At 40.4% G+C, this 24,397-nt stretch overlaps 1 protein-coding gene and 1 long non-coding RNA gene across 4 annotated transcripts in view; one reads left to right on the forward strand and one right to left on the reverse strand.

The window, feature by feature from the left end:
• The window catches only part of TSHZ2 (teashirt zinc finger homeobox 2), a 416,498-nt gene extending 414,322 nt beyond the window's left edge, over nucleotides 1-2,176 (reverse strand). Inside the window, exon 1 of one of the 3 annotated variants that reach the window (XM_087959275.1) lies at nucleotides 1,074-2,075. In XM_087959275.1, the coding sequence (XP_087815401.1) occupies nucleotides 1,074-1,113 (40 nt within the window). In that variant the 5' untranslated portion in view covers nucleotides 1,114-2,075. Of the gene's footprint in view, nucleotides 1-87; nucleotides 189-1,073 lie in introns of those variants that run through there. The other 2 variants (XM_087959276.1, XM_026664963.2) reach the window with 2 other exon arrangements.
• Nucleotides 2,177-2,845: 669 nt separating this feature from the next.
• LOC148131093 (uncharacterized) overlaps nucleotides 2,846-24,397 on the forward strand; it is a 92,067-nt gene continuing 70,515 nt past the window's right edge. The window contains exons 1-2 of the long non-coding RNA XR_015748440.1: nucleotides 2,846-2,979; nucleotides 17,496-17,612. This is a non-coding gene — a long non-coding RNA (uncharacterized LOC148131093). The remainder of the gene's footprint in view (nucleotides 2,980-17,495; nucleotides 17,613-24,397) is intronic.

Here is a 24,397-nt window from a genome sequence, read left to right on the forward strand (position 1 = left end):
AGTGGGAAGCACAGGATCCCACACCTCCACCGTAGTTGCCCGCCGCAGATTCCCTCCTCTCCCCTTCCCCCCGCTCCGAACGCTCACTCGGTTTCCGGCCGGACTTTCGCTTTGCTTTCCCTTTCTTTTTCGCACGCCGAAGAAATCAAAGGACTGAACTTCACCCAGCGGGGTTCATCCACAGCACAGCCGAGCTTGGCCGCCTCCCAACCTCCCCTCTCCCCTCCCGAGCTATTTTTACCCGGACGAGCGTCTCAAACTGCAGCAAGAAACAAAGCTTTCCAAAACAAAACAAAAACAAAAACCCGGCACCGCTGGCGGCCGCCTCCTTCCTCCTTTCTAAACTCCCCCACCCCAGAACCACCACCCCCAAGGGGAAACCCCCCATCCTTTACGGACGCCGCCTGCCTTGCAAAAATACAGGTCCAGCGGTACATCCTGCCCAGCCACCCACACACCCCCACACACCCATGCCCGAAGCGATGCCAAGCGGGGGCGAAGCGAGGAGAAGGAGGGGGGCTGCAAAGAGAGACGGAGGAGAGAGGGCGAAGGGAAAGCCGAGCGGAAGAAAGTTGCGTGCGGGAGTGGGGGGGTGTTGAGGAGGAAGGGAGAAAGTTTAAGAAAACAGTAGCTTGGAAAAGCGGGACGAGGGACACGCCAACGCTTTCCTCCTCTTTTTTTTCCTCCCCCAAAAAAAGCGAAAAGACAGGAAACTGCAAACGAAACTGATTCAAATCCCGTCCAAGTTTGAGGAAAGAGGGCTTGGTGTGGGTGCGTGCGCGCGTGTTTGTCTCTCTCTCTCTCACTCTCACCCTCTCTCTGTGCGGTGTGTGTGTGTGTGTGTGTGTCAGAGCGAGAGAACCCGAGCGGGCGAGGAAAGAAAAAGGGGGCTGCAAAAAGAGAGAGAGAGAGAGAGAGAGAGAGAGAGAAAATCAAGAGGCGGAGGTAGACCTGCTGGCAACCGGGCGCGCCAAGCGTCTGAATACCCGGCACGCACCCACAGAAGGGATGACCCACCAGCCAGATCCGGGGAGGCGGGGAGAGGAGCCGGGGCGCCTCGCTGTCTTTCTTACCTGCCGCCCTTTTGGGTGCCTGCTGTTTCCGCCTTGGCATCGCTGTACTTTCTCCAACCTCACACTTCTCTTCCCAGATCCGAAGCCGCTCCGAGGCTGGCGGGGTTTGTTTGCTCCCTCTCTCTCTCTCTCTCTTTCTCCCTCACTCTCGGCGTGCGCGCCTGTGTGTGCGCGCGTGTGTATGTGTGTGTGTGTGTTTTCCTCCCTTTCCCTCCTTCTCAGCCGCTCAACGGCGCGGCGGCAACCAACAGCGCCGAGCGCCCTGGCTTCTCCTCGATCAACCTGTTCGGAGTCTTTCGGGATGCGGAGGGTGGCAGCTTTGTTTGGGCTCTTTTCTCTCACTCTCTCCCTTTCCTCTCTCCCTTTCCTCTCTCTCTCTCTCTCTCTTTCTTTCTTACAACCAAAACGGCGTTGGAGAAGCTGAGGGGGGGGGCGCCTTTTTTGTCCCCCTTGTTGTGTTTGAACTATTGCGAGACTTCCTTTGATGCCAACATCCAGGCACATCCAAGGCAAAGGAGAGGAACCCTCGCTGTGCGCCGGGGCAATTTTGGGTTGTTTTTTTCTCTCCTTAAAGTGGATCAATAAATAACAAAATCGGGATGCGTAAATAGTTCTGTTTGCTCGGTGGCGAGGGGGGGGGGAGGTTTGCTATTTCCTCGCCTTCCCCCCTGGCCTTTCCCCCCCTTCTCTCCCCCTTCTGCTCTCCGCCTCCTTCGCGTAGCTCTCTCTCTCTCTCTCTCCTCTCTCTCTATGGCGGCTGGGCGACTATCCGCCGTGAAACCTGCAGGTTTGTAGCCGCCAGATGCCAGGTTGGGAGTGATGTGGATGAGGACGGAGGAGCTCGGGGGGTGGAAGGAAATCTGGGTGTTCACACACACTCACGCGTCCACACACGCACGCACGCACGCAGCCTAACCCACATTCATATACTCACTCACACACACTCACAAATACACACAGACAAATATACGCGCGCGCACACACACACACACACACAGGCAGGACGAGGCGATGCCAGGAAGCATCGATCCACGGAGCAAACTGTGTATTAGCAAACCCCTCCTCCGCGACCTGATGACAGGATGAAATTTACTCCGAGCAGACAGAAGGCAGTCAGTTTATTAAAGAGACAGGACTTTGGCTGATCGCAGACGTCTGGTTCGGGGAGCGGGAATGGGGTTTGAGGGGATGCAGCCGTTCCGGAGCACCAACCTGTGTGCCTATCGACATTCCCCCCATATCCCATGTCCATCCCCTGCGACCCTTTCCTGCAAGCCCCATTTTCTCATAAGTCCAAACCCGTTTCTCCCTCCCTGGGCAGTTTAATGGGCCATTCATGACATCTTGAATTCAGTCTGAAAAATTGCTTTTCCCGGCAGAGGTTGTCTCGGGATTTGGTGGCGGTGAGCTGGTACACTGGGCTGCGGAACATGTTTAGAGTGCTTTTTATCAAAGGATTTTATGATACAGCTCTTTCCCCCTCGCCCTGCCTGCAGCCTCTTCACATGAACAGATGCTCTTTCTTTGCATTTCTGCAGAAAAAAAAGAGAAAAAGGTGGTCCTTAAAAAAAAAAACAATCTTTCTTGCTCTCGCACAGGCGTACCGCATTTTAACTCTGTAATTCTCCCTTCTCTTTTGAAATGTTATTTTGTCCCCCCCTCCACCTCCCCTTTCATCTGCACGTAAAGCTAAATTTGGAAGCATACAAATTCCTCTTCTCTTTTCCTCACTTTTGGAAATAGACCGCTGACAAGTTCTCACCGCCGCCCGCAGAAAGGCATCTGAAAAACACTGGATTGTCTCTGGAACAAGCTGTAGGAAGTTTCCTTTTATTTCCTCTTCCTCTGTTTCACCCAGGTGTTTGGCAGAGATGGGCAGATGAAGGTTGCAGCTGTTTGTAGACTGGTACGTGCTGAATATAAGGTCCACAGAAGTGGAGAACAAACTCGAGAAAACTGAACTGGGAAGAACAAGTTGGGGAAGAGCTAAAGGCAATAGGGTTCCCGATAGATTTCATATTTTGACAAAATGCTTATTGGGAGTGGGGGGGACCAGCATGCCTGGGCAGCGTATAAAAAGCACACAACTTGGACAAGGGCACATAGGGAGGGTCTTCTTGGACCTGTGCGTGTGCCAGATGAAGCTTTCTGCTGTGTGAATGCACCCCTAAAGTATTTGGTTGTGGTCAGGTTTTACGTTGCTGCTTTGTACCACTTTGGAACTAAACTTTCAACAGCCTTATTAATTTGGAGGCATTTAGTTAATTGTTCTTTGGAAACTACAGCCAGGCTGGCATTTTCTTTTCAACTTCTGCAGCACTGCAGCCTTTGTGGATGGGGGTCTCCCAGTCCCAATTTTCGGAGCTTTTAGCTGGCCATCCTTTCCCCTCCCTCCTTAGAGATTCAGTGTCTTCTTCTTTGAGCTTCCTTTTTCCTGAATCCACTGATTAGATCTTTTCTCTCTCCTTCCCAATTGCCACACAAGCCATTTCTTCACTTTTGAGAAAAGCAACTGGGGGGATCCACACTATTATTTCATCCTCACAATTTGCAGAGATGGATGGTGGTTTTTTTGGGGGGGCAGGACATCTAGAAGAACTTGGTGGGATTCTTTGGATTACTTAGGTTCGGAGTCTTTTTTTTTTTTCCAATCATAGCAATGTCTTAAAATTTTTGACAAGATATTTTGGATCTCAAAATATCTACTGACAAACGTACAGTAGAGGAAAGTTGTTGCTCTTCATTTAAAAAAATATATATGAAAGTGAGTGGGATTTTTGGTACTCCATGACTATGGATAGCTTAGGAACAATATACTCCTTGGGGGGGTGGGATATTTGCATTTTTGGAAAGAAAGAGTATAATTCCTGTTTTGTATAATTCCCGTTTTATTGGTTTTTTGTTTTGTTTTTTAAAAAAACATCATTTCTATTTATGATTTCTAGGCTGGCAGTAGTTTTAAACTGCTTTGCAGGGAATGGGAATGGGTTAAACAGGCTGGAGATATAGAAGTATTCTGTCACAGATTGTATCCTGTGAAGAATATGTATGTCTTTTACACCTGGAATTCATAACTAGACAGGAACCTACCTTGTGTAAAATGTGTAAAGAGGAAGTAAGGTTACAATTTGAGAGTTACCCAGACATTGAAAACATCTGCAGCCAAAACATCCAACAGTTTGGCTACTATTTTCAGCAGAGGGGAATAGAATGGGGGACTGGCTGCTGTTACAAACTAAATTTAATAGAAAAATAACGACTTTGTTCCTTTCTTACCCCTGGATTTAGAGGCTGGGCTCAGGAATGTCTACAGAAGTAGTCAAGATGGGAGCTGCAGCCCTGTTATCAAAGCACCCTCATTTTTTTTAATACACATTGATACATAGTATGATTGCAGTTCACATTATTTTTTAATTCTTCCCATATGGACAGCCCTGGCTTGGCTTTGGATATCTCGCCAGTTTTCTTGGTGTCATTTAATTCATTTAGCTAAATATGACAGCTAATGTATTTTAACACAAGAAACATACAATTCTGCACCTCATTCTGCCCCAGTGCATGGATTCTACAAGATTCTGAATCCATTCTTGAAAGGAATCAAGTAAAAGGGAAAACCAGCTCACATTTGTTACCTGCCCAGAGTCATATCTGCAACATGGGTGGTCATATGAACTAATCTAAAACAAACAAACAAATGGAGAAATAAAAGCTCTCAAATGTTGTTGACTGAAATAGCCATTAAGGAGAATGGGTGTGTATTGAATTGATAATCTGATGCTCCATTGCATGCCCACAATGATTTTTACCTAGTGTTGAGGCACGTAGTAAAAATGATCACATGTCAACAAAAGCTGAAATACATCTGGTTGCACAGCAGGGCAGTTGGATGTGGAATACATTATTTGTTTGTTTATTTGATTGATTGATTGTCATTGTTGTTCCTTCAACCAAAAATAACACTCTAGGCAGCACATAGTATAATACAATTACAATTTGAACTATAAAACTGGCCAATTAAACCCATAACAAATTAGCACATATCAGTCAGAAATAAATAACAAGTCCCCATCATAATCTGCCATAGTGTATGGAGAAGTCATCAAATTTGACCAATTCAGATCACAGCTGGCACACCAGTGTAAAAGCCCACTTCACTATCTCTGAACCTACTAACCGTGCAAAAAGTAAAAACACTCCCAAACTGCAAGGGACTGCACATTTGTTAGGTTGTGCCTCAGTGGAAGGCATAAAATTCTGATCTGTTTCTAAAATTGAAATTCTCCAGTACTATAAATTTAGAGTAATATTCTACCAAATCTGAACACACTCCTGCTAGCATTAAGGAGCCCTGGTGGCACAGTGGTTAGAATGCAGTACTTCAGGCTAACTCTGCCCACAGCCGGGAGTTTGATCCTGCTGATAGGGCTCAAGGTTGACTCAGCCTTCCATCCTTCTGAGGTTGATAAAATGAAGACCCAGTTTGTTGGGGGAAATATAGTGACTCTGTAAAACTGCCTAGAGAGTGCTGTAAAGCACTATGGAGCAATATATAAGTCTAAGTGCTATTGCTATTCATAGAAATCTTGTAGAAAGCAGAAGGAATTAATCCGAAGGACAGGAGAGAGACCGACTACCAAGGCAATCATCAGATAAAAGGGGTCTGAGCCTATGCCAAGAATGCTGCATGGATAAACATTTCTGACAAGCCCTTCTTTAGTTCACATAAATGCAATTAAATAGGAGAGATATTGCAAGATTCTGTTACTAAAGCTCTAAAATTAAAGAGCTGCTAACCTACATGACATTGGTTTTCTAGGCCAGTCTACCTTGATAATGGTCCTCTGGCAGTATTCCTAAATTGTTCAAGGAATCTAAATGTTCAAGTCACAATGGGGAGTTTGTTAGATTGAGCATCTTGGTCACTACAATGCATTTCCATGGCCACCCATTCTCTTCCGTCCTAGCTGCTTCATCCCCAAGTAGACAAGTAGGCAGAATTAATGGAGGAGAGTAAATCCTTCCTTTTTGTCTGATAGTTCTTCATAGTACAGGATAATAAGTACTTTAATTAGACCTCACCTGATATATTGAAGAATAAGGTTTTAGACCACGGGTAAACTGGATTGTGTCATGGGACAGATTGTGACCTATCGTTTTTTGGCCTTTGCAAAGCTAGGGTGGGCGTGGCCTGTGTATATTTGGCTCACGGGATGCCATTTTGAGAGGCCTGTAATTTTTTAGACCATCACCATGGTTACTTTGACTTCCTTGAGTAGGCTGCAACCTGAAGGGTCCTTCAAGACAAAGTTTTCCATTGCAGATTGAAACCAATTAAGTCCTCATCTTAAACTAGTTTATACAAAAGTGATTAAACATTGAACACTAATTCAGCATATCATTGCTTATCTTAAAAAGAGAAAATAGGATGGAGGTGTTTGTATGCATCTTTGTTTTAAAATTAAAAGTACTGTATATTGCAGCGTACAGATTTTAAATAATTAGATAGATAGATAGATAGATAGATAGATAGATAGATAGATAGATAGATAGATATTAAAAAATTGAAAGACCCAAGAGAGTAAGCATGACTTTCCCAGAAGGATTAAAAAAAGAGAGAAAGAAGTATACTTCACTATGTAAGGCTTTTCAGAGCCAGGAACCCATCCCTTTAGTCTGGTCAGTAGAAAAAGCTGTTGACCTTTGAAAATGTATTTTCTACCCAACCATTACAAATCCCAGAGCTATATCTGCTTTTGCATTTGGCTGTGTCAATGGCTGGTGATGGAGTGTGGAGTGATTTGAAGACAAAACAGGATATCAATCAAATGAAGGCATACACAAATCAATCCACTTTTAGACAAAATATTTTGCAAGTTTTTATTAGCTTATTTCCTGATTACATTTTAACCTTAGAGATTTTAAATGATTTAGTCACCTGTAAGAATCAATCGTGTCTTAGAAAACATTCTTTTTCCCTACCATCAATATTAAAACATGAGGTTTTACAGGTAATTTTATCTGGATGGAAATAATTTAACTTGGATTTATAGTAGAACTTTATTTTTGTCTGATGTGGATGACAAGGTTGCTGCTGACACACAAACTCAGAAGAATTTTGCTTGATAGGCATCTAGAAAATAGTTTCTGTCTATTCATGAAAATTGTAAATGGCTGGTTTCACATATTAACTAGGATTTGGCTAGCCACTGTTGAATAAGCCACAAATGGTTGGATCCATAGAACACACAATGCCAGAACCAAAAAAAGACACAATACAGCTTTGTGCAGTGGATGAATGATGTCCATGTGTATGTGCCATAACTGTCAGTAGTGATAAAAAATACTTTGAGCATGCTCAGGGATCATGCTCCATATTTCATGTAATCTAAAGTAGAAAATAGCTTTCAGGCTGGTGCACTAATGACCCTTAGATTAAATGGATAATAATCCTTGACTTCAACTTTAGCTCTGGTGCCTGTTTACACATTTGAGCCATGAATCAGATACTGAAATGAGCTAAAAGAAGAAGCTACTTCCTTGTCAACATCAAAATTCTTGGCTCATCTCTTTTCTTCTGATCCTAATGTAAGCAAAGATACCAACTTCAATCTGCAGGAATGGGTGGGCATTAAAATACAGTTACTTACACCTTCCAAAACATTACTATGAAGTGTATTTTTTTTTTCAAACCAGTGGAAATCATCCTAGTAAGAAGAGAAGTCACAGAAGAAGAAACCCCAAAGATGTTCAGAATAATTAAAGATTTTAAACTAGTTATCCAGGATTGGGATCCAGCGGTACAGACTGGTTCAGGCAAACCGGTAGTTCTGGTGATGAGTTGGCCCCTCCCATCCATCCTTGCGCTAGTCTGTCCTATATTTCCTTTGTTTGAAGCCCAGCTGATTGGCGCTGCAGAACTGCTTGTGCGCCTCAGCTGTTTTGTCACGGGGCTGCAGTAGAAGGTAAATTTCAGAGCTGTTTTCAAATGCACCGCGTCGCACTTACCAAACTGGTTGTTACACTGGTTGAATCCCTCTGTTGTTATCTACTGATTTCTGCATGGGTGACCAGTATCTTGATAGCTCAACCACCACACAGCTTCATGATAAGCTCATCTTGTTTAAAGAATTGGGTGAACCCCACTAGAAAAATCTTCTAAATGAAATTTGCTCAATTTTTCAAATAAGAGTTCGTTTGCCATCAATGTGGCATCAGGATGCAGAGAGAAGGGTGGTGAAGTTAACGTGCCAGAAGCAATATCCATTTGTGAAATAACCTAGTGGAGACACTTTACTTTGTCACACAGGGTGAATAATAACCAATATTTAAGAAATGATTCAAGAGGAATGAATAGGGGAAGGCAAAGGTAATTCAGGAGACTACATGTTGAATTTCTTAAACACCAGACATTCCACTCCATTAACTGATTCAAGATGCTTAATAGTGAAATGCAGTAGTGATAAAACTGCTATTTCCAGGCAACGTTTAAAGGAGGAAAGTTTGATACATTTGGGTAGATGGTTGATTTGATGGCATACATATGTAAGAAGAAAATTCTCAAGTCAGATTTCCATGAGAACAAAAAAACACCAAGCAGTTTCATTTCATTTCAAAGAAGCTTGGCTTATTTTTATCAAACACAGGGGAAATCACTCATCTTTTTGAGATATTCCTACAAAAGGCATATACAATTTTCCCTAAAAAAAAAACAGGAAAAAAAGAAGAGAACCTGTTCTATATGGAGTCCTAGTGGACAATCATTTAAATATGAGCCATCAGTGTGCCACAGCTGCCAGTTGTTGCATAAACAGAGAGATGGAATCAAGATCACATGAAGTGTTAATACCACTTTATAATGCCTTGGTAAGGCTACACTTGGAATGCAGCATTCAGCTTTGGTCACCATGATGTAAAAAAGATGTGGAGACTCTAGAAAGAGTGCAGAAGAAGAATAACAAAGATGATTAGGGGACTGGAAGCTAAAACATATAAAGAACGGTTGCTGGAACTGGGTATGTTTAGTCTGATGAAAAGAAGGACTAATAGTGTTCTGATATCTCAGGGGCTTCCACAAAGAAGAGGGAGTCAAGCTATTCTCCAAAGCACCCGAGGGCAGGACAAGAAACCATGGATGGAAACTAATCAAGGAGAGAAGCAACTTAGAACTAAGTAGAAATTTCCTGACAGAATCAGTGGATCAACTTGCCTCCAGAAGTTGTGAATGCTCCAACACTGGAAGTTTTTAAGAAGAGATTGGATAACCATTTGTTTGAAGTGGTGTAGGGTTTCCTGCCTAAGCACGGGTTGGACTAGAAGACCTCCAAGATCCCTTCCAATTCTGCTATTCTATTCTATATAGGTAACATTATGATATATGAAAAAGCAACTACAATGATTAACACAAACTACTGTACAAATTTTTGCATTGAGTTGTGTGATAATTAGTGCATGAGCTTCCAACTCTGCTGAAGTATCTTGGCCCTTTCCTTTCTGTTGATACCTGAGTTGTCTAACTTCTGCACAATTGGAAGTTAATGTGTGTTTGGAAATCTTTTGCTACATGAGAAACTAAGGAGGTTTTATGAGGTTTTTAATTTCTTTGGAGTACTTCATTCTAGGTCTCATGCCATGTTTCAAGATAAACAATGATCCTCAAGAAAATATCCTGATTCTCTAGATTTCATAGGACACTTCTCAATCCTATATTCTCTAAGTAATTTACATAATTTCCATTTGAGGCAGCACTGATGCCTAATTTCCATTGCTACAAACCTATTGTAGTAGTGAAGTACTAAAGTAAGATTGAGGACACCCAACTTCAAATTCCAACTTGGTCATAGTGCTTACTCTTTGACTTTGAGCTAATCATTTTCTCCCAATTTGGGATAAGGGAACTGAGTTGCAAACATTAAGATGGGAAATTTTTCCCCTCTAATGGCGATCTGGATTTTGGCAATTCATATTTGGTAGCTACCATAGCAACGACTACTTGAATGTAAAGATGCTGGGGATTAACAATATGGAAGTAATATGTTCTGGAGATTATTTTTCAAATGGTTGTTATTTGCAGCAAGCTGAACTAATGGAGTCATTGTCATCACTACCACCACCACCACAACCATCATCCTAGAACCTTGAGAAGGGTCTCACTGTCATAAGTACTAAATCCAATTTCTAGTAGAGTATGTATAAATAACATTGTTGAGCTGCACATTGTTGAGCTGCCTAGTGGTGAAGACGCTCACTTCACACCTGAGAGTACAATCCTAGGCAGTGACGGACGTTTCACTATCAGGGCACAAAAAAATATCTGCCACGAACTTCTCATAGGTGTCAGGAAGGGCATCCGGCCAGTAAGTGCTCAGTTCCATTCAGTCACCCTGATTCCACCTCAATAAAAGGATTGCAAAAAGAAAACAAAATGTGTAAATAACATTGTTGATTTTATCTATTTGTTTATGAAACAAATTCATATGGATGCCCAACTCACATGCGGGTGACTTTGGGAGGCTTACAAAATTAAAGATATTTGGAGTTACTATTTTTTCTACCTCTCTGTTGAGACTTTTTTTCCTATTCTCTCCCACACACATACTTATTCATGCACACATACAAAGAAGGGGAATTTTTTTAATGTTCTTCCAAAGAAAGGCACTGTGGAGTAGTAGGGAGATATCTATAATTTATTTAAATAGCAGTGAGAATGTTTTTTCTTCTTCCTTACTAAAATCATTTTTTTCACAAAAGGTTCATCTCTAGAACACACATCCGGTTATACTGTCAAAGTAGGAATCTGCAAGAGAAGATTGCGTGGCTTCAATTCAAAGATCCCATGCTGATGGTTACATCATTTACATTGGACTCAGGACTTCTGAAGTTTGGATATACGAGGGGATAAAAGTTTGTGAGTCTTTTTTTGGGGGGGGAATGATAAAATACAAAGATGGGCTTCCAGGTATAAAAGGCATCAAATGCTGTTCTATCCTCTCTCCCTCTCCCTCTCCCTCCCTCCCTCCCTCCCTCCCTCCCTGTGTGTGTGTGTGTGTGTGTGTGTGTGTGTGTGTGTGTAACATTACAGAGGCTTGCTTGAGAGGAGACACAGATTTATGGCTTCCTGTCTCCACCAGCAGATGTCATTGTGGCTGGCAGAACAAAATGCCTTTCAAGAAAGAACCAGGGTGGGATTACTCCTGATGTCCATTTATAATTCTGGACAGGATCTGCAATCTTGGTCCTTTTTATTTTATAAGTATGCAAGAAAACCTCCCTTCCTCCCTCCCTCCCTCCCTCCCTCCCTCCCTCCCTCCCTCCCTTCCTTCCTTCCTTCCTTCATTCCTTCCTTCCTAGAATATTGTATGGGAAGGACAAAGGACATTTTAAAAAGTGAGTAAACTGCAAAAGTATCAAAGGTTAGGGATCCCAGAAGTAATGGGGACAACCTTTGAGGCAATCACACAAGCATTTTTTTCAAAAGGATGTAGCTGCTTTCATAGTTTAAGGAGGGCTGGGTTCTTTGCTTGTAGCATTATCAGAGGTGGAATTCAGCAGGTTCTGACCAGTTCTGGAGAACCGGTAGTGGAAATTTTGAGTAGTTCGGAGAACCGGCAAATACCACCTCTGACTGGAGGTTTTATAGTATCCTTCCTCTGTCATGCCCACCAAGCCATGCCCACAGAACCGGTAGTAAAAAAAATTGAATTCCACCACTGAGCATTATGTTTTGCAAAGCATCTCTTCTGAATAGATTGCACAGCCCTAACTATGGAGAACATGACCTGGCTAGCAAATCTGTTGGCAGGTCTGTACTGAAAGTTGGCCTCAGCATCTTAAAAAGAACACAAAAACAGGGAATTTCTGGTAAAACTTTAATAAAGTGACTTGTGTAGCACTTGAGCAGATTTTTTTAAGGAAATACAGTACTCTCATGTACCATATAGTAGTGATTCAATTAATATATTTATATATTGCCTTTCTAAACAACCTATTCTTAGAAGTCGTGAATAGCATTGAGACTAGTGAGAACACAGTCCATTGAAATTAGTAAGATTTACATTGTTAATAATAACTATCAGACTGATTTCAGTGCCATTTTGCATGAATAAGGCTAAATGCTAACAAACCTTTTTTAAAAAAGAAAATTGAAAAGCAGCATTAAAAGAAAACAGCAGAAGTGATTAACAATAAAATATTTATACAGATGGATTGTTAAATGAAAAGGGTTTTTGTGTGTGCTTAGATTCCATATTTCCAGAGACTGAGAAAGGGGGGGGGGGAATCCTGCATCCCTAAAGGGAACACAATATTTTTTATCAAGTGTTCCTCAACGTTGACAACTTTAGGAGGTGTGGACTACCAGAAATCCAGGAATTAAAGTCCACATATTTTAGAGCTGCTAAGGTTGAGAAATGCTGTTTTAACTCTAAATAAGATTAAAATAAGGAAATAAGCAAAAATATGGAAACATAAGGAAGTCCAAAAACAATAAGTATCTCTAAGTTGCCTTAATTATTTCCCAAATAAGGAAAAATATAGAAATGCAAGAAAGGTATTTGGGATTTCTGATGATCAATCAATCAATCAATCAGAATAGAGCTGGAAGGGACCTTTTGAACTTCTAGTCCAACACCTACTCAAGCAAGAGACCTTATACCAGTGATGGTGAATCTTTTCGGCACTGAGTACCCAAAGCACGTGCATGCCCTGGCGCATCTGCACCCCCCCCCCACAAGTGCACACATGCTCCCTGCACATGCCCCCTGCCCCCACACATGCACCACCCCCTGCACATGCGTCCCATCCCTTGCATATGTGCCCCATCCCTTGCACATGAGCCCCACACCCTGTGCATGCACCTTGCCCCCCATGGATGCACCCCACCACCTGTGCATACACCCCACTCCCACATATGCTCCCTGTGCATGTATGGCAGACCCAAAGACCAGCTGGCCGGTGGGAGGTGCACACGCCTGTGTGATGGAGTTGAGCTGGGGCAAAAGCGTGCATGCTCACAGAGAGGGCTCTGTGTGCCACCTGTAGCATGCATGCCATAGATTTGCCACCATGACCCTAAGCCATTTCAAATGGGTGGCTGTCCAGTCTCTTAAAAACCTCCAGTGATGAAGTACCCACAACTTCTGGAAGCAAACTGTTCCACTGGTTAATTGTCCTCACTGTTAGGAAGTTTCTCCTTAATTCCAGATAGCATCTCTCCTTGATTAGTTTCCATCCATTGTTTGTGGTCTTGCCTTCTGGTGCTTTGGAAAATAAGTGGCAGCCCTTCAAACACTGGAATACTGCTATCATGTCACCCCTAGTCCTCCTTTTCTCTGGACTGGCCATATCCAACTCCTGCAACCATTCTTAATCATCTTAATTGTCATTTTGTAGATCTTTCTGTTTGTTTTCTTTGTTTCCCCTTTCCTGTAGTATTCTACTCCAAATAGCATCTAGCTGTTGGACAGAAGCATCCTTTTAATTTCTTACACTGCCTATAGCTATGAGAGATCCCCATCTGAGGAGGAACAGCCATCTAAGCAGTGATGGGCTGCAACCGGTTTAACAACCAGTTCCGTGAGTTATTTACTTACTATCTCAAAGGGCTAACCTGGTCCTAAGCAGCAGGATGTCTCTGATGGACAGCTATCAAGATAACAGCCCTGATCATGTGATCAAAACCCCAAACCGAACAGAGTGACCAACTGATCTACTGGATCCACATCTACAAGTGAAACTCAAAAAATTAGAATATTGTGCAAAAGTTCATTTATTTCAGTAATGCAACTTAAAAGGTGAAACTAATACATGAGATAGACTCATTACATGCAAAGCAAGATAGTTCAAGCCGTGATTTGTCATAATTGCAGTGATTATGGCTTACAGCTCATGAAAACCCCAAATCCACAATCTCAGAAAATTAGAATATTACATGCAATCAATAAAACAAGGATTGTACATAGAACAATATCGGACCTCTGAAAAGTACAAGCATGCATATGTACTCAGTATTTGGTTTGGACCCCTTTTGTAGCAATTTCTGCCTCAATGAGGCATGGCATGGAAGCTATCAGCCTGTGGTTGAGGTGTTATGGAAGACCAGGATGCTTCAATAGCAGCCTTTAGCTCTTCTGCATTGTTCGGTCTCATGTCTCTCATCTTTCTCTTGGCAATGCCCCATAGATTCTCTATGGGGTTCAGGTCAGGCGAGTTTGCTGGCACAGTAATCCCACAGTAATTGAACCAGGTTTTGGTGCTTTGGGCAGTGTGGGCAGGTGCCAAGTCCTGCTGGAAAATGAAGTCAGCATCCCCATAAAGCTTGTCTGTGGAAGGAAGCATGAAGTGCTCCAAAATCTCCTGGTAAACAGCTGCGTTGACCTTGGACTTAATGAAGCACAGTGGACCAACACCAGCAGATGACATGGCTCCACAAATCAGCACAGACTGTGGAAACTTCACACTGGACTTCAAGCATCTTGTTGTGTGTGCCTCTCCATTCTTCCTCCAGCCTCTGGGTCCTTGGTTTCCAAATGAGATGAAAAAGTTGCTCTCATCAGAAAAGAGGACTTTCGATCACTGAGCAACAGACCAGGTCTGTTTTTCTTTAGACCAGGTAAGACGCTTCTGATGTTGTTTGTTGTTCAGGAGCAGCTTGACAAGAGGAATACAACATTTGAAGCCCATGTCCAGGATCCGTCTGTGTGTGGTGGCTCTTGATGCACTGACTCCAGCCTCAGTCCACTCCTTGTGAAAGTCCCCAACACTTTTGAATGGCCTTTTCCTGACAATCCTCTCCAGGCTGCAGTCATCCCTGCTGCTTGTGCACCTTTTTCTTCCACACTTTTCCCTTCCACGTAGTTTTCTATTAATGTGCTTTGATACAGCACTTTGGGAACATCCAACTTCTTTTGCAATTACATTTTGAGGGGAACATCCAACTTCTTTTGCAATTACCTTTTGAGGCTTTCCCTCCTTATGGAGGGTGTCAATGATGGTTTTCTGCACAACTGTCAGGTCAGCAGTCTTTCCCATGATTGTGATTCCTACTGAACCAGACTGAGAGACCATTTAAAGGCTCAGGAACCCTTTGCAGGTGTTATGGCTTAATTAGTTGATTAGAGTGGGACACTTTGAGCCTAGAATATTGAACCTTTTCACAATATTCTAATTTTCTGAGATTGTGGATTTGGGGTTTTCATGAGCTGTAAGCCATAATCATTTCAATTATGACAAATTGTGGCTTGAACTATCTTGCTTTGCATGTAATGAGTCTATCTCATATATTAGGTTCACCTTTTAAGTTGCATTACTGGAATAAATGAACTTTTGCACGATATTCTAATTTTTTGAGTTTCACCTGTAGTCTGGAAGACAAGAGTCCTCCATTGTCATTTTTCAGTAATCAATAACTTTAGGTACAGTCTTAAGAAGAAATATATTTTAAAAATTAATCACCCACATTCAGTATTTCTGGCAACACTTTGCCCACCTTGTCTGATTTTAGAAAGTCAAAGCAGGATCTCATCTAGTTAGTATTTCAGTGGGAGAACACCAAGAACTTCCAGATTAAACAGGTAGGTGCAAAAGAAACATTTTTGGAGAAGGACCAAGATTGTAGATCATGTCTAGAATTATAAATGGACACCAGAGATATGGATATTCCTTGATGAAGTAGACATGACAATAGAAGGAATTTTACTTTCTGGTTCCTGTTTTATTCTGGTAGTTCCATACATGTATTTTGTTGATGAAGAAATATCAGTGGTAGAATCATTAGGGGAAAAAAACGAACCAAATTAAATTAGGATGAAACTAACAATCAAGGGGAAGAAAGACGTTTCCTTAGATGGTAATTAATAAATTAGTCAATCAAGATTTGGGAGAATGAGAAAGATGGAATTAACCTGAATTGCTGCATGTTAAGACCTACGCTACCATAGGACTTTTTCAATTTTACATTTTGTATTATTATTTGTGGCCATGGCATTATTGATATTAGAATGATCATTATTAGTCTTATTTGTTAAAAAAAGTTTCAGCATATTTGGGTATACTACCTGACAGCTCTGGCTTTGCCTCTGACAGAAAACCATAACGTTTGCTCAGGCATGAAGTCTGTGCAAAATTCTGTTTGTTTCTTTCTTAAATATCAAGGAAAGATAAATGGACAAATATAGTTTACAGATAGTGTGGGTGCTTGCCAAGTAAACATCACAAAGCAAGCTTAACTGAAATATCAAACCCTAAAAGAACCAACTGTACTTCACATATTGGGGGGTGGGCGGGGTCCTTAAAGTGCTTCAAGACCAAAAATGTAAGAACAAAGAGAGGAGAAAAATGCAAATTATTAATTATTAATATTAATCACTTAACAGTTCAGATGTGTAGAAATTTCTCCTGTATGCCTTTCTTTGAAATAGCACTGCAAGTAAGGAGAGTATTTACTTTTTATTAATTGCAAGAGTATTACATTATTCATTTAAAAGAACCAAGGTAGTTTATGACTACTATATAAACAATAATAACAGCAAAAAGAAATGTCCATATAATATATTGCTCAACATGAATAATAATAATAACAGTAATAGAAGAGAAAGAACTGGAGAAGATAACAAAATACAAAGACCTATGGATAGAAAGAGAATGAATAGAATTCTTTATTGCCCAAGTGTGATTGGACACACAAGGAATTTGTCTTGGTGCAAATGCTCTCAGTGTACATAAAACAAAAGATACATTCATCAAGAGTCAAGAATCATAAGGTACAACACTTAACAATAGTCATAGGGTACAATAAGCAATCATATTATACTAGGAAACAGTCAATATAAACCATAATACAAGTGATACAAGCGACAAAGTTACAGTCATATAGTCACAAGTGGGAGGGGATGGGTGATAAGGAGTGATGAGAATATTAATAGTAATAGTAGTGCAGACTTTGTAAATAGTTGGATAGTGTTGAGGGAATTATTTGTTCAGCAGTGATGATGTTTGGGAAAAAACTGTCCTTGTGTCTGTGATTGTGACAAAGGAAAGCAAAGGTAGTACTAATAGTAAGAGGCATCTTGGGTGCAATCCCAAAACAACTGGAGCACCAATTGAACGCTATTGGCATTGACAAATTCACCATCAGTCAATTGCAAAAGGCAGCTTTACTTGGAACAGTTTACATCCTGGAACAATATCTGTAATACCATCAAACACCCACATTCCCACATCCCACATTCTTGAGAAGGACTCGATAGGCAGACAAAAATGCCAAATCGAGTCTGAACACCTGGCTGACTGTGCTATGAACAAATAACAATAATAAACAGGGCCAACACACATCCCATATACAGAGTCTATTGGCTTCTTGATTCCCAAATCCAGGTCTTAACAATATTTCTAAATGTTAATAATGAGGAGGCCAATCTTATTTCTGAGCCAACAGATTCCTTAGGAGAGGAGATCCAGAAGAAAATGATCACTTTTAGTTCCTCTTCTACTGCCCCCCAAGATGACTAGGATCTTCAGTATATTCTTTTTGCCAACATATCTTGGGTAAGTAGATTCTACTTCGACCAAGTGTTCTCATAGATATAAAGTCTCAAATCATGAAAGCCTCTATCAGTTATTATTAACACCTTGAGTTGTACCAGGAAATAAATGATAACCAATGAAACTCCCATAGTGATGGATGTTGTGTGATAGTATCTGGGTTGTTTTGGGGTGTCTATGGAGATTCTCAGTCATCCAGGTTGTGGTTATCCCAATGCTTTACAAAAGTCAACTGGACTTTCTTTGTTGTTCCTTGAAGATGTTTTGCTTCTTCATCCATGAAGTTTTTTCAGTTTTGACTGAATGGTGGAGAATGGAAGAATTTATATTATTTGCTATTATATTCTGGTCATTAGCACTTTTTCCTAGAGTTGTTGAGGCCACTTGGAGATTTACAGTATCTGTGCCTTCAGGTCACCTGAATGAGTGTGAAACCTTCTTGGAACTGCTGAAAAGACAATGTTGTAGTTTTGGGATTTTGTCCAAGAGCAGTCCTATGTAGAGCATATTATAGTGGTCCAACTGTGAAGTGACAAGGATTGTTTGGTGAAAAGTGACAGAACTAGCAAAAATGGCTGAATTAACTTTTTGGATTAGAGAAAGACCAACAATTACATTTATTAGTGAATGAAAATCCTTTATTTCTTTCATGGTTTATTTATTTAGTGCCTTTATATATTTGCTAAGCTCATGAAGAGTGACTCTACACAGCTCATGGATTTTTTTGCTGAAAAAAGAGTAAAATGAGTTTGTGATTTAAATTTGAAATCAGAAAAAGTTGCCTTTGAAAAGAAAGAAATTATGGTGTAACTTTAGAGAGAAAGAGCAAAGTATAAATATATCTATAACCACTGTCAAGAAGATCAGGAGTCACTTCATAATCCTTTTTTATTTGCTTTTTCTATTTTTGTTTTTCAAGGTTTATTATTTTTATTATCTTTATTTTCCTTATGACTTTTACTTCGTTAAAATTTCTTCAATAAAAAATACATTTAAAAAATCACTGATCTATCCTGTAAAAGCATAGTTTTTGTCTTGCTTGAAACATTTTCTATATTCTCTTTTGCTACATCCACCTTCCTTCTTTTCTTCTTTGAGATTAATCTAATACTTTTTTCATGCAGAAGCCACATTCTCACCCTAAAATTATCCTATTTTCACTTAAACTTCTTTCACTTCTTTTCTTTTTCTCCCAGATTATACAATATCTTCCTCTATACAATGCCCCACAATCAGAAACTTTCATCACCTTAACATTCTTCACTAATTTTCTTAATCATTCATCATAAGCAATCAAATCAGTCATACTTTTAGATTTATTTTCATCTTGTACCATGTGCATGTAAAAAATTACAGTTAGATACACTTAACATAATCCTTTCTTAGCAGATACTTATCAGTCATTCATTCATTCATTATTTATTTATTTGTTTGTTTGTTTTTTTAGGCACTCATCTTACCTCAGGGTAACTCTGGGAAGCATATCCCAAAGGTGATTTTTCAGGAGGCAATTGGACTTTCTTGTTTTTTCTTTTTCTTTTTTTCTTCTGAAGACGTTTCACTTCTCATCCAAGAAGCTTCTTCAGCTCTGACAGGATACTGGGGAGTGGAAGAATTTATATTCCTTGCAGACAGCTAGTCATTTGCATTCTTTTACAGAGTCATTGAGGACACTTGGAGGTTTATCTGTGTCCTCAGGGTCACCTGAGTGGTGCTCCTGGTTCCTGTAGTCTGCAATTTTTCCTCTGGAAATCCATTCCTACTCCCACAGCCTTCAAAGGGTGTTCATCCCAAATTGTATAGCTAAAAGTCTGTAGATATTATCAGTCATTCAGGTCATGGTTGTCCCAAAGGTGCTTTTTCAGATACTTTTTCCCAAATACAGAACTCATTTTTATTTCATTTGTCACATTGGTTAATTAATGCTTCTTTTACTCTTATCATTCTTTTACTGCTTATCATTTACTCTTCTTACCATCCAAGCTGTGATCTGTTTTAATGTGCAGTTATTACCAGTTGGACCGATAAACATTGACTTTTGTTGTTTATCATGTCTTTGGTCACTGAAGGGTTTCACAAAATGTTTTTGGAAAAGAAAAAAGATGCAGATTAAGTTACCAGCCTTGCAGTGGTGGGATTCAAATTTTTTTACTACCGGTTCTGTGGGTGTGGCTTGGTGGGGATGGCTTGGTGGAAATGGCAGGGGAAGGATACTGCAAAATCCCCATTCCCTCCCCATCCTGGGGGAAAGATACTGCAAAATCCTATTCCCTTCCCACCCCACTAACCTGCTTTCCAGCTTCGTTCTCCTGTGCAGGGCAACAAAAGAAGAACCAGCCAATCAGCTGGGACTTGGGAGGCAGAGAATAGATGGGGGCAGGACCAGTCAGAGGTGGTATTTGCCAGTTCTCCAAACTACTCAAAATTTCCACTACCAGTTCTCCAGAACTGGTCAGAACCTGCTGAATACCACCTCTGCAATCTTGGTAATAGTTCCTTGCTAACAAGACAGTGTTGGTCAATTTAGGCACAGTTTAGTCAGTCTGCCAAAGAATAACCAAAGTCTTGTAGCATCCTCAATATACCCCCATTCTATGCAAACTAGGATTTCTTCTGGAAAGACTACTATGAAAGTCAATCCACTGTTGCAATCTTCTACCAATTAGGAAATGCTTGCAATATTCTGATGCACATGCTTTGATTCTGAAGATATTCACAATTTTATTATAGCTACAATTCTTATACTAGAAATATGGAACAAAGCTGTGCCCTGATTTTTTTAAAAATATAGTTATCTGTTAAAGCTATTAAAGAGGGTAAGTAAGTGGGGGCTGGGTAAGCTACAGGAAGTCCTTGACTTACAACCATTTATTTAGGGCAAAATTCACTTAACAAAATTCTTGCTTTTTTATAATAGTGGATTATAATATTATTGACACGAACAACCACCACAATCAGGCTGCTGATACTTATTACCTTAGTGACATTAATGGAAGAGTGGTGGAGATAATATTTACTTCTAGGCTCTCAGAACCACAGAACAGAGTTCCTGTATCTTATTGTCCCACATTTTCCCATTGAAAAACCCTGCCACATCTCCATCTAGATCTCAGTCAGAACCTGATGGAATGCTGACCACTTCAACTTCTCCCACACACAACTGGCAGCACTCATGAGTATGCCCTTGATGATTCAACTTGGCAGCATGAGTTTTGTTTGCTTTGTGATCAGAACCATGCCATTTTCACAGATCAAAGAGAAATGGAAAAGAAGTTGTGCATATTTAACTGTGGGAGAAGTTTATTTGAGAGGGGTTGAACTAAAAGGGAAAACAACAAATCATGGCTGAGGTGGAAACCAAGATTTGATGAAATTAAGCACCAATGAGCATTGACAGTTTTAAGAAATTGTCCTTGTAATCTACAGTGCTTGATACTTTCTATTTTTTGCCTTTCTTGTTTTCTTTTCTTTATACCTTTCTACCTAACAGATTATCCCCCCTCAGGTAAAAGACAGCTGAAAAACAAAATAAAAGAAAAACAACCTGTGTGGCATCATCTGGAGTCTCCTTAAATTGCCGCAATTAACCATCAAAAGAGCACAGTAAAAAGTTCCTTTTAACCCAGCCTTTGCTGGTAACCCAGATATTTTCCAAATCTGAATATCTGTAATTAGTCAATGGAGCTGAATCCTTAGTTGTACTGTGAGAGATGTTTTGTTGACCAGGCCAGGTTTTTATATCAAACCTGACTCATCTGGGTATCTAATAAAGCAGAATATTGAGACTCCTAATCCTTATGATCTAAGGCAGAGAATGATCCTTGACATTCTCTGAACAACATATGTTCCAAGCCCACCAACTCAGATCTAGGAGGAGCTTTATGGCAAGAACAAATGTTCTTGAAGGTATACAAGAACAAAATTGAATTAAAAGATGGTGGAAGAAAACCATTGAGCAAGGAATAACATTAAAGTAGGATATGGTCAAAGGATTTGACCTCCTTGAGTAGTAGTAACTTGAAGTACCCTGAATAGGTTGAGAGTTGGAGTGCCTAAATGTAAAACCAGTATGCTCAAGTGGAGGCTCTTAGTAGATAACAAACACTATAGGAGAGACACAGAGCCTGGCCCATCCACTAGTATGTCAGCTACTATCAGAAACATGTACCAATTACTTATTTTTGGCCAATGACAAAGCCAAGAAGGTGACCACATTCTGGCAATTTAAAGTTTGATCTAGACATGGAATAATAAGATTTTTATGGATGAGGGCCAGGTTCAATGATAACCTTCCATTCTCAGTTCAACCATCAGGTTCTGGATCAGCTTTGCATTTATTGACATTACAGTCTGGATTTAATGGGCTTACAAGAGGGCTTTTATACGTTATAAAGGTATATAAAGGTATACCTGATCCAGCATTCTATGGAAAAGTTCCTACTCCCATTGAGTGGGCATGGATTTCTACTTGAACATTTTGCCTCAATGGCACCACTACATGAGCCGCAGTGGTGCAGTGGTTAGAGTGAAGTACTGCAGGCTACTTCTTCTGACTGCCAGCTCCCTGCAATTTGGCAATTTCAAATTTCACCAGGCTCAAGGTTGGTTTAGCCTTCCATCCTTCTGAGGTCGGTAAAATGAGGATCCAGATTGTTGGCAGCTATATGCTGACTCTGTAAACCATTTAGAGAGGGCTATAAAGCACTGTAAAGCGGTATATAAGTCTAAGTGCTATTGCCATTATTACCTCTGAATTGTCTACTAAACATATCCACAACCAAATGATATCCACAACCAATTATGCAGAAGAGACTTGATTTCTTCATATGATCCTACATAATTGGACAAAACCTGTTTATTTGTTAGTTTTTACTAATGTATCTACTAGGAAGATTTATAATTATTTTTCCCTAACCTGCAGTGTTTTTAGCAGTAACACAGAGAAGAAAAGTAGAACCCTACTAAGTGGGAAGGTTTTTGCATGGTAGCTGACTGGCAGTTCAGAGCATCTGCTTAGAGCAATAAAAATGGTATCGCAAGATGGAGATTAAATAAATTTACCTGTCAAAATACAACTCTGTTTGGTTACCTCTGTCCATGGGACAGTTTTAGTAAACTGTCAATCAGTGGCTCACTAAATAACCTCTCCAAAGCATAATCCACTTTTGCAGAGGATATCGGTATGCCAATCATTTATTGAATCAAAGCCAAATTTGAAGCTGAGCAAAGCTCACTTTGTCAATCACTCCTTGGTATTATTTCTAGTAACCACCTGACAGCTTTTAACTTTCTTCATTTCTATTCCATGCAGTTTAGTTAAGAATCTTGCATTTTTTTAATTGGCCTCATTTTATGATTGGTAACTAAGCAACTAATGTAACTAATGTTATTGTATATGATAATACTGGGTGCAAGAGCTTCCTTGACCATTCCCTCATTGTTGTGAGCAAATTATTTTCCTTAGAGTTGCTAAATAGCAGATCTAGCAGAAACAATGATTTAATTATGGGTTGTCCTGTTGTTTCTATCTATAAACACTTTTGGCACCGCTTAAAAATAAACACTGGCAAATAGATACTGTGTGATTTTTTAACTCATGAGAGAGTACCCTGGAACATCATTGCTAAAGATACAGAGGAGGAGAATTGAAATGGCAAGAAAATAGTTGGGGGAGTTGAAGCAAGAGAAAGAGATGAACATTTGAAAACAAAATAAAGTTCAGACTCAAACTTTGCTTGTATTTGATGTATTTTCCATCATCTGGTAAAACATAAGAGTAGGTAGAGGGGGAAGCAAAGCCATCCCTGTCTTCATGAATTAATACAGTTGTTGTTGTTTTTTAAAGAAAGGCATCAATGAGAGTTTGAAGAGGTTAGAAAAACAAAATGTTTAAACATACAAAAAGGTTTAGTTATACTGTCCTAGCTTGTGGTAGAACATGTGAAAAGGACCAACATCCCAGCGTATAGTTACACTATCCTGCTCTATAGAACATGTGAAATGGATTAATATCCCAGGATATAGTTACACTATCCTACTCTATAGAACATGTGAAATGGATTAATATCCCAGGATATAGTTACACTATCCTACTCTATAGAACATGTGAAATGGACTCACATCCCAGGTCTGGAAGAAAATGTTGGGTAGATCCCTCATACCCAGAAAATATGAGGCCGGAGAAGGATGACCTAGATTTACAAGAATAAACAGTCTGCTGGTGCTGAAAGTAGCAGTTCTGTAGTTTTCTCATAGAAGCAATGCTTTAATGGAAGGGTGATATAGAGCTACAATTTATGATGGAAGTCAAACAACTTCTTAACAAAGGGGTACTGTTAAAGGATCAGCTAGGTAGCGAGAAAGGGAAATCTTCTCTATCCCCCCTCTACTTCCCCCTCCCTCCCTCCCTTCTCTACATAACCTAGAAAGAAAACAAAAGTCAGAACACATAATTTTGGAGAAATAGGCTAGCCTGGTATGAAATACTCCCAATAATTTACGTAGGGGTCCATCATGTAAATTAAGGATAAAGGTAAAGTTTGTGTCCGATTCTAAGCAGTGATGCTCATCTCTGTTTCTTAGCTGAGGGAACCATCAATGTCCAAAGACATTTCCGTGGTCATGTGATGAGTATGACTATATGCTGAGATGTCTGTTACCTTCCATTCAAGTGGTATCTATTTATCTACTTGCATTTGCATGTTTTTGAACTGCTAGATAGGCAGGAGCTGGGGCAAGTCACCCAATCACACAGTGCTTGGGTCTCAAACCCAGGCTGTCAGCTTTCC

The sequence above is a fragment of the Notechis scutatus genome, chromosome 3 (genome assembly GCF_049901735.1).
Source record: "Notechis scutatus isolate UNSWTSFEM ecotype Mainland chromosome 3, rNotScu1.2, whole genome shotgun sequence".
Taxonomy (NCBI): Eukaryota; Metazoa; Chordata; class Lepidosauria; order Squamata; family Elapidae; genus Notechis; species Notechis scutatus.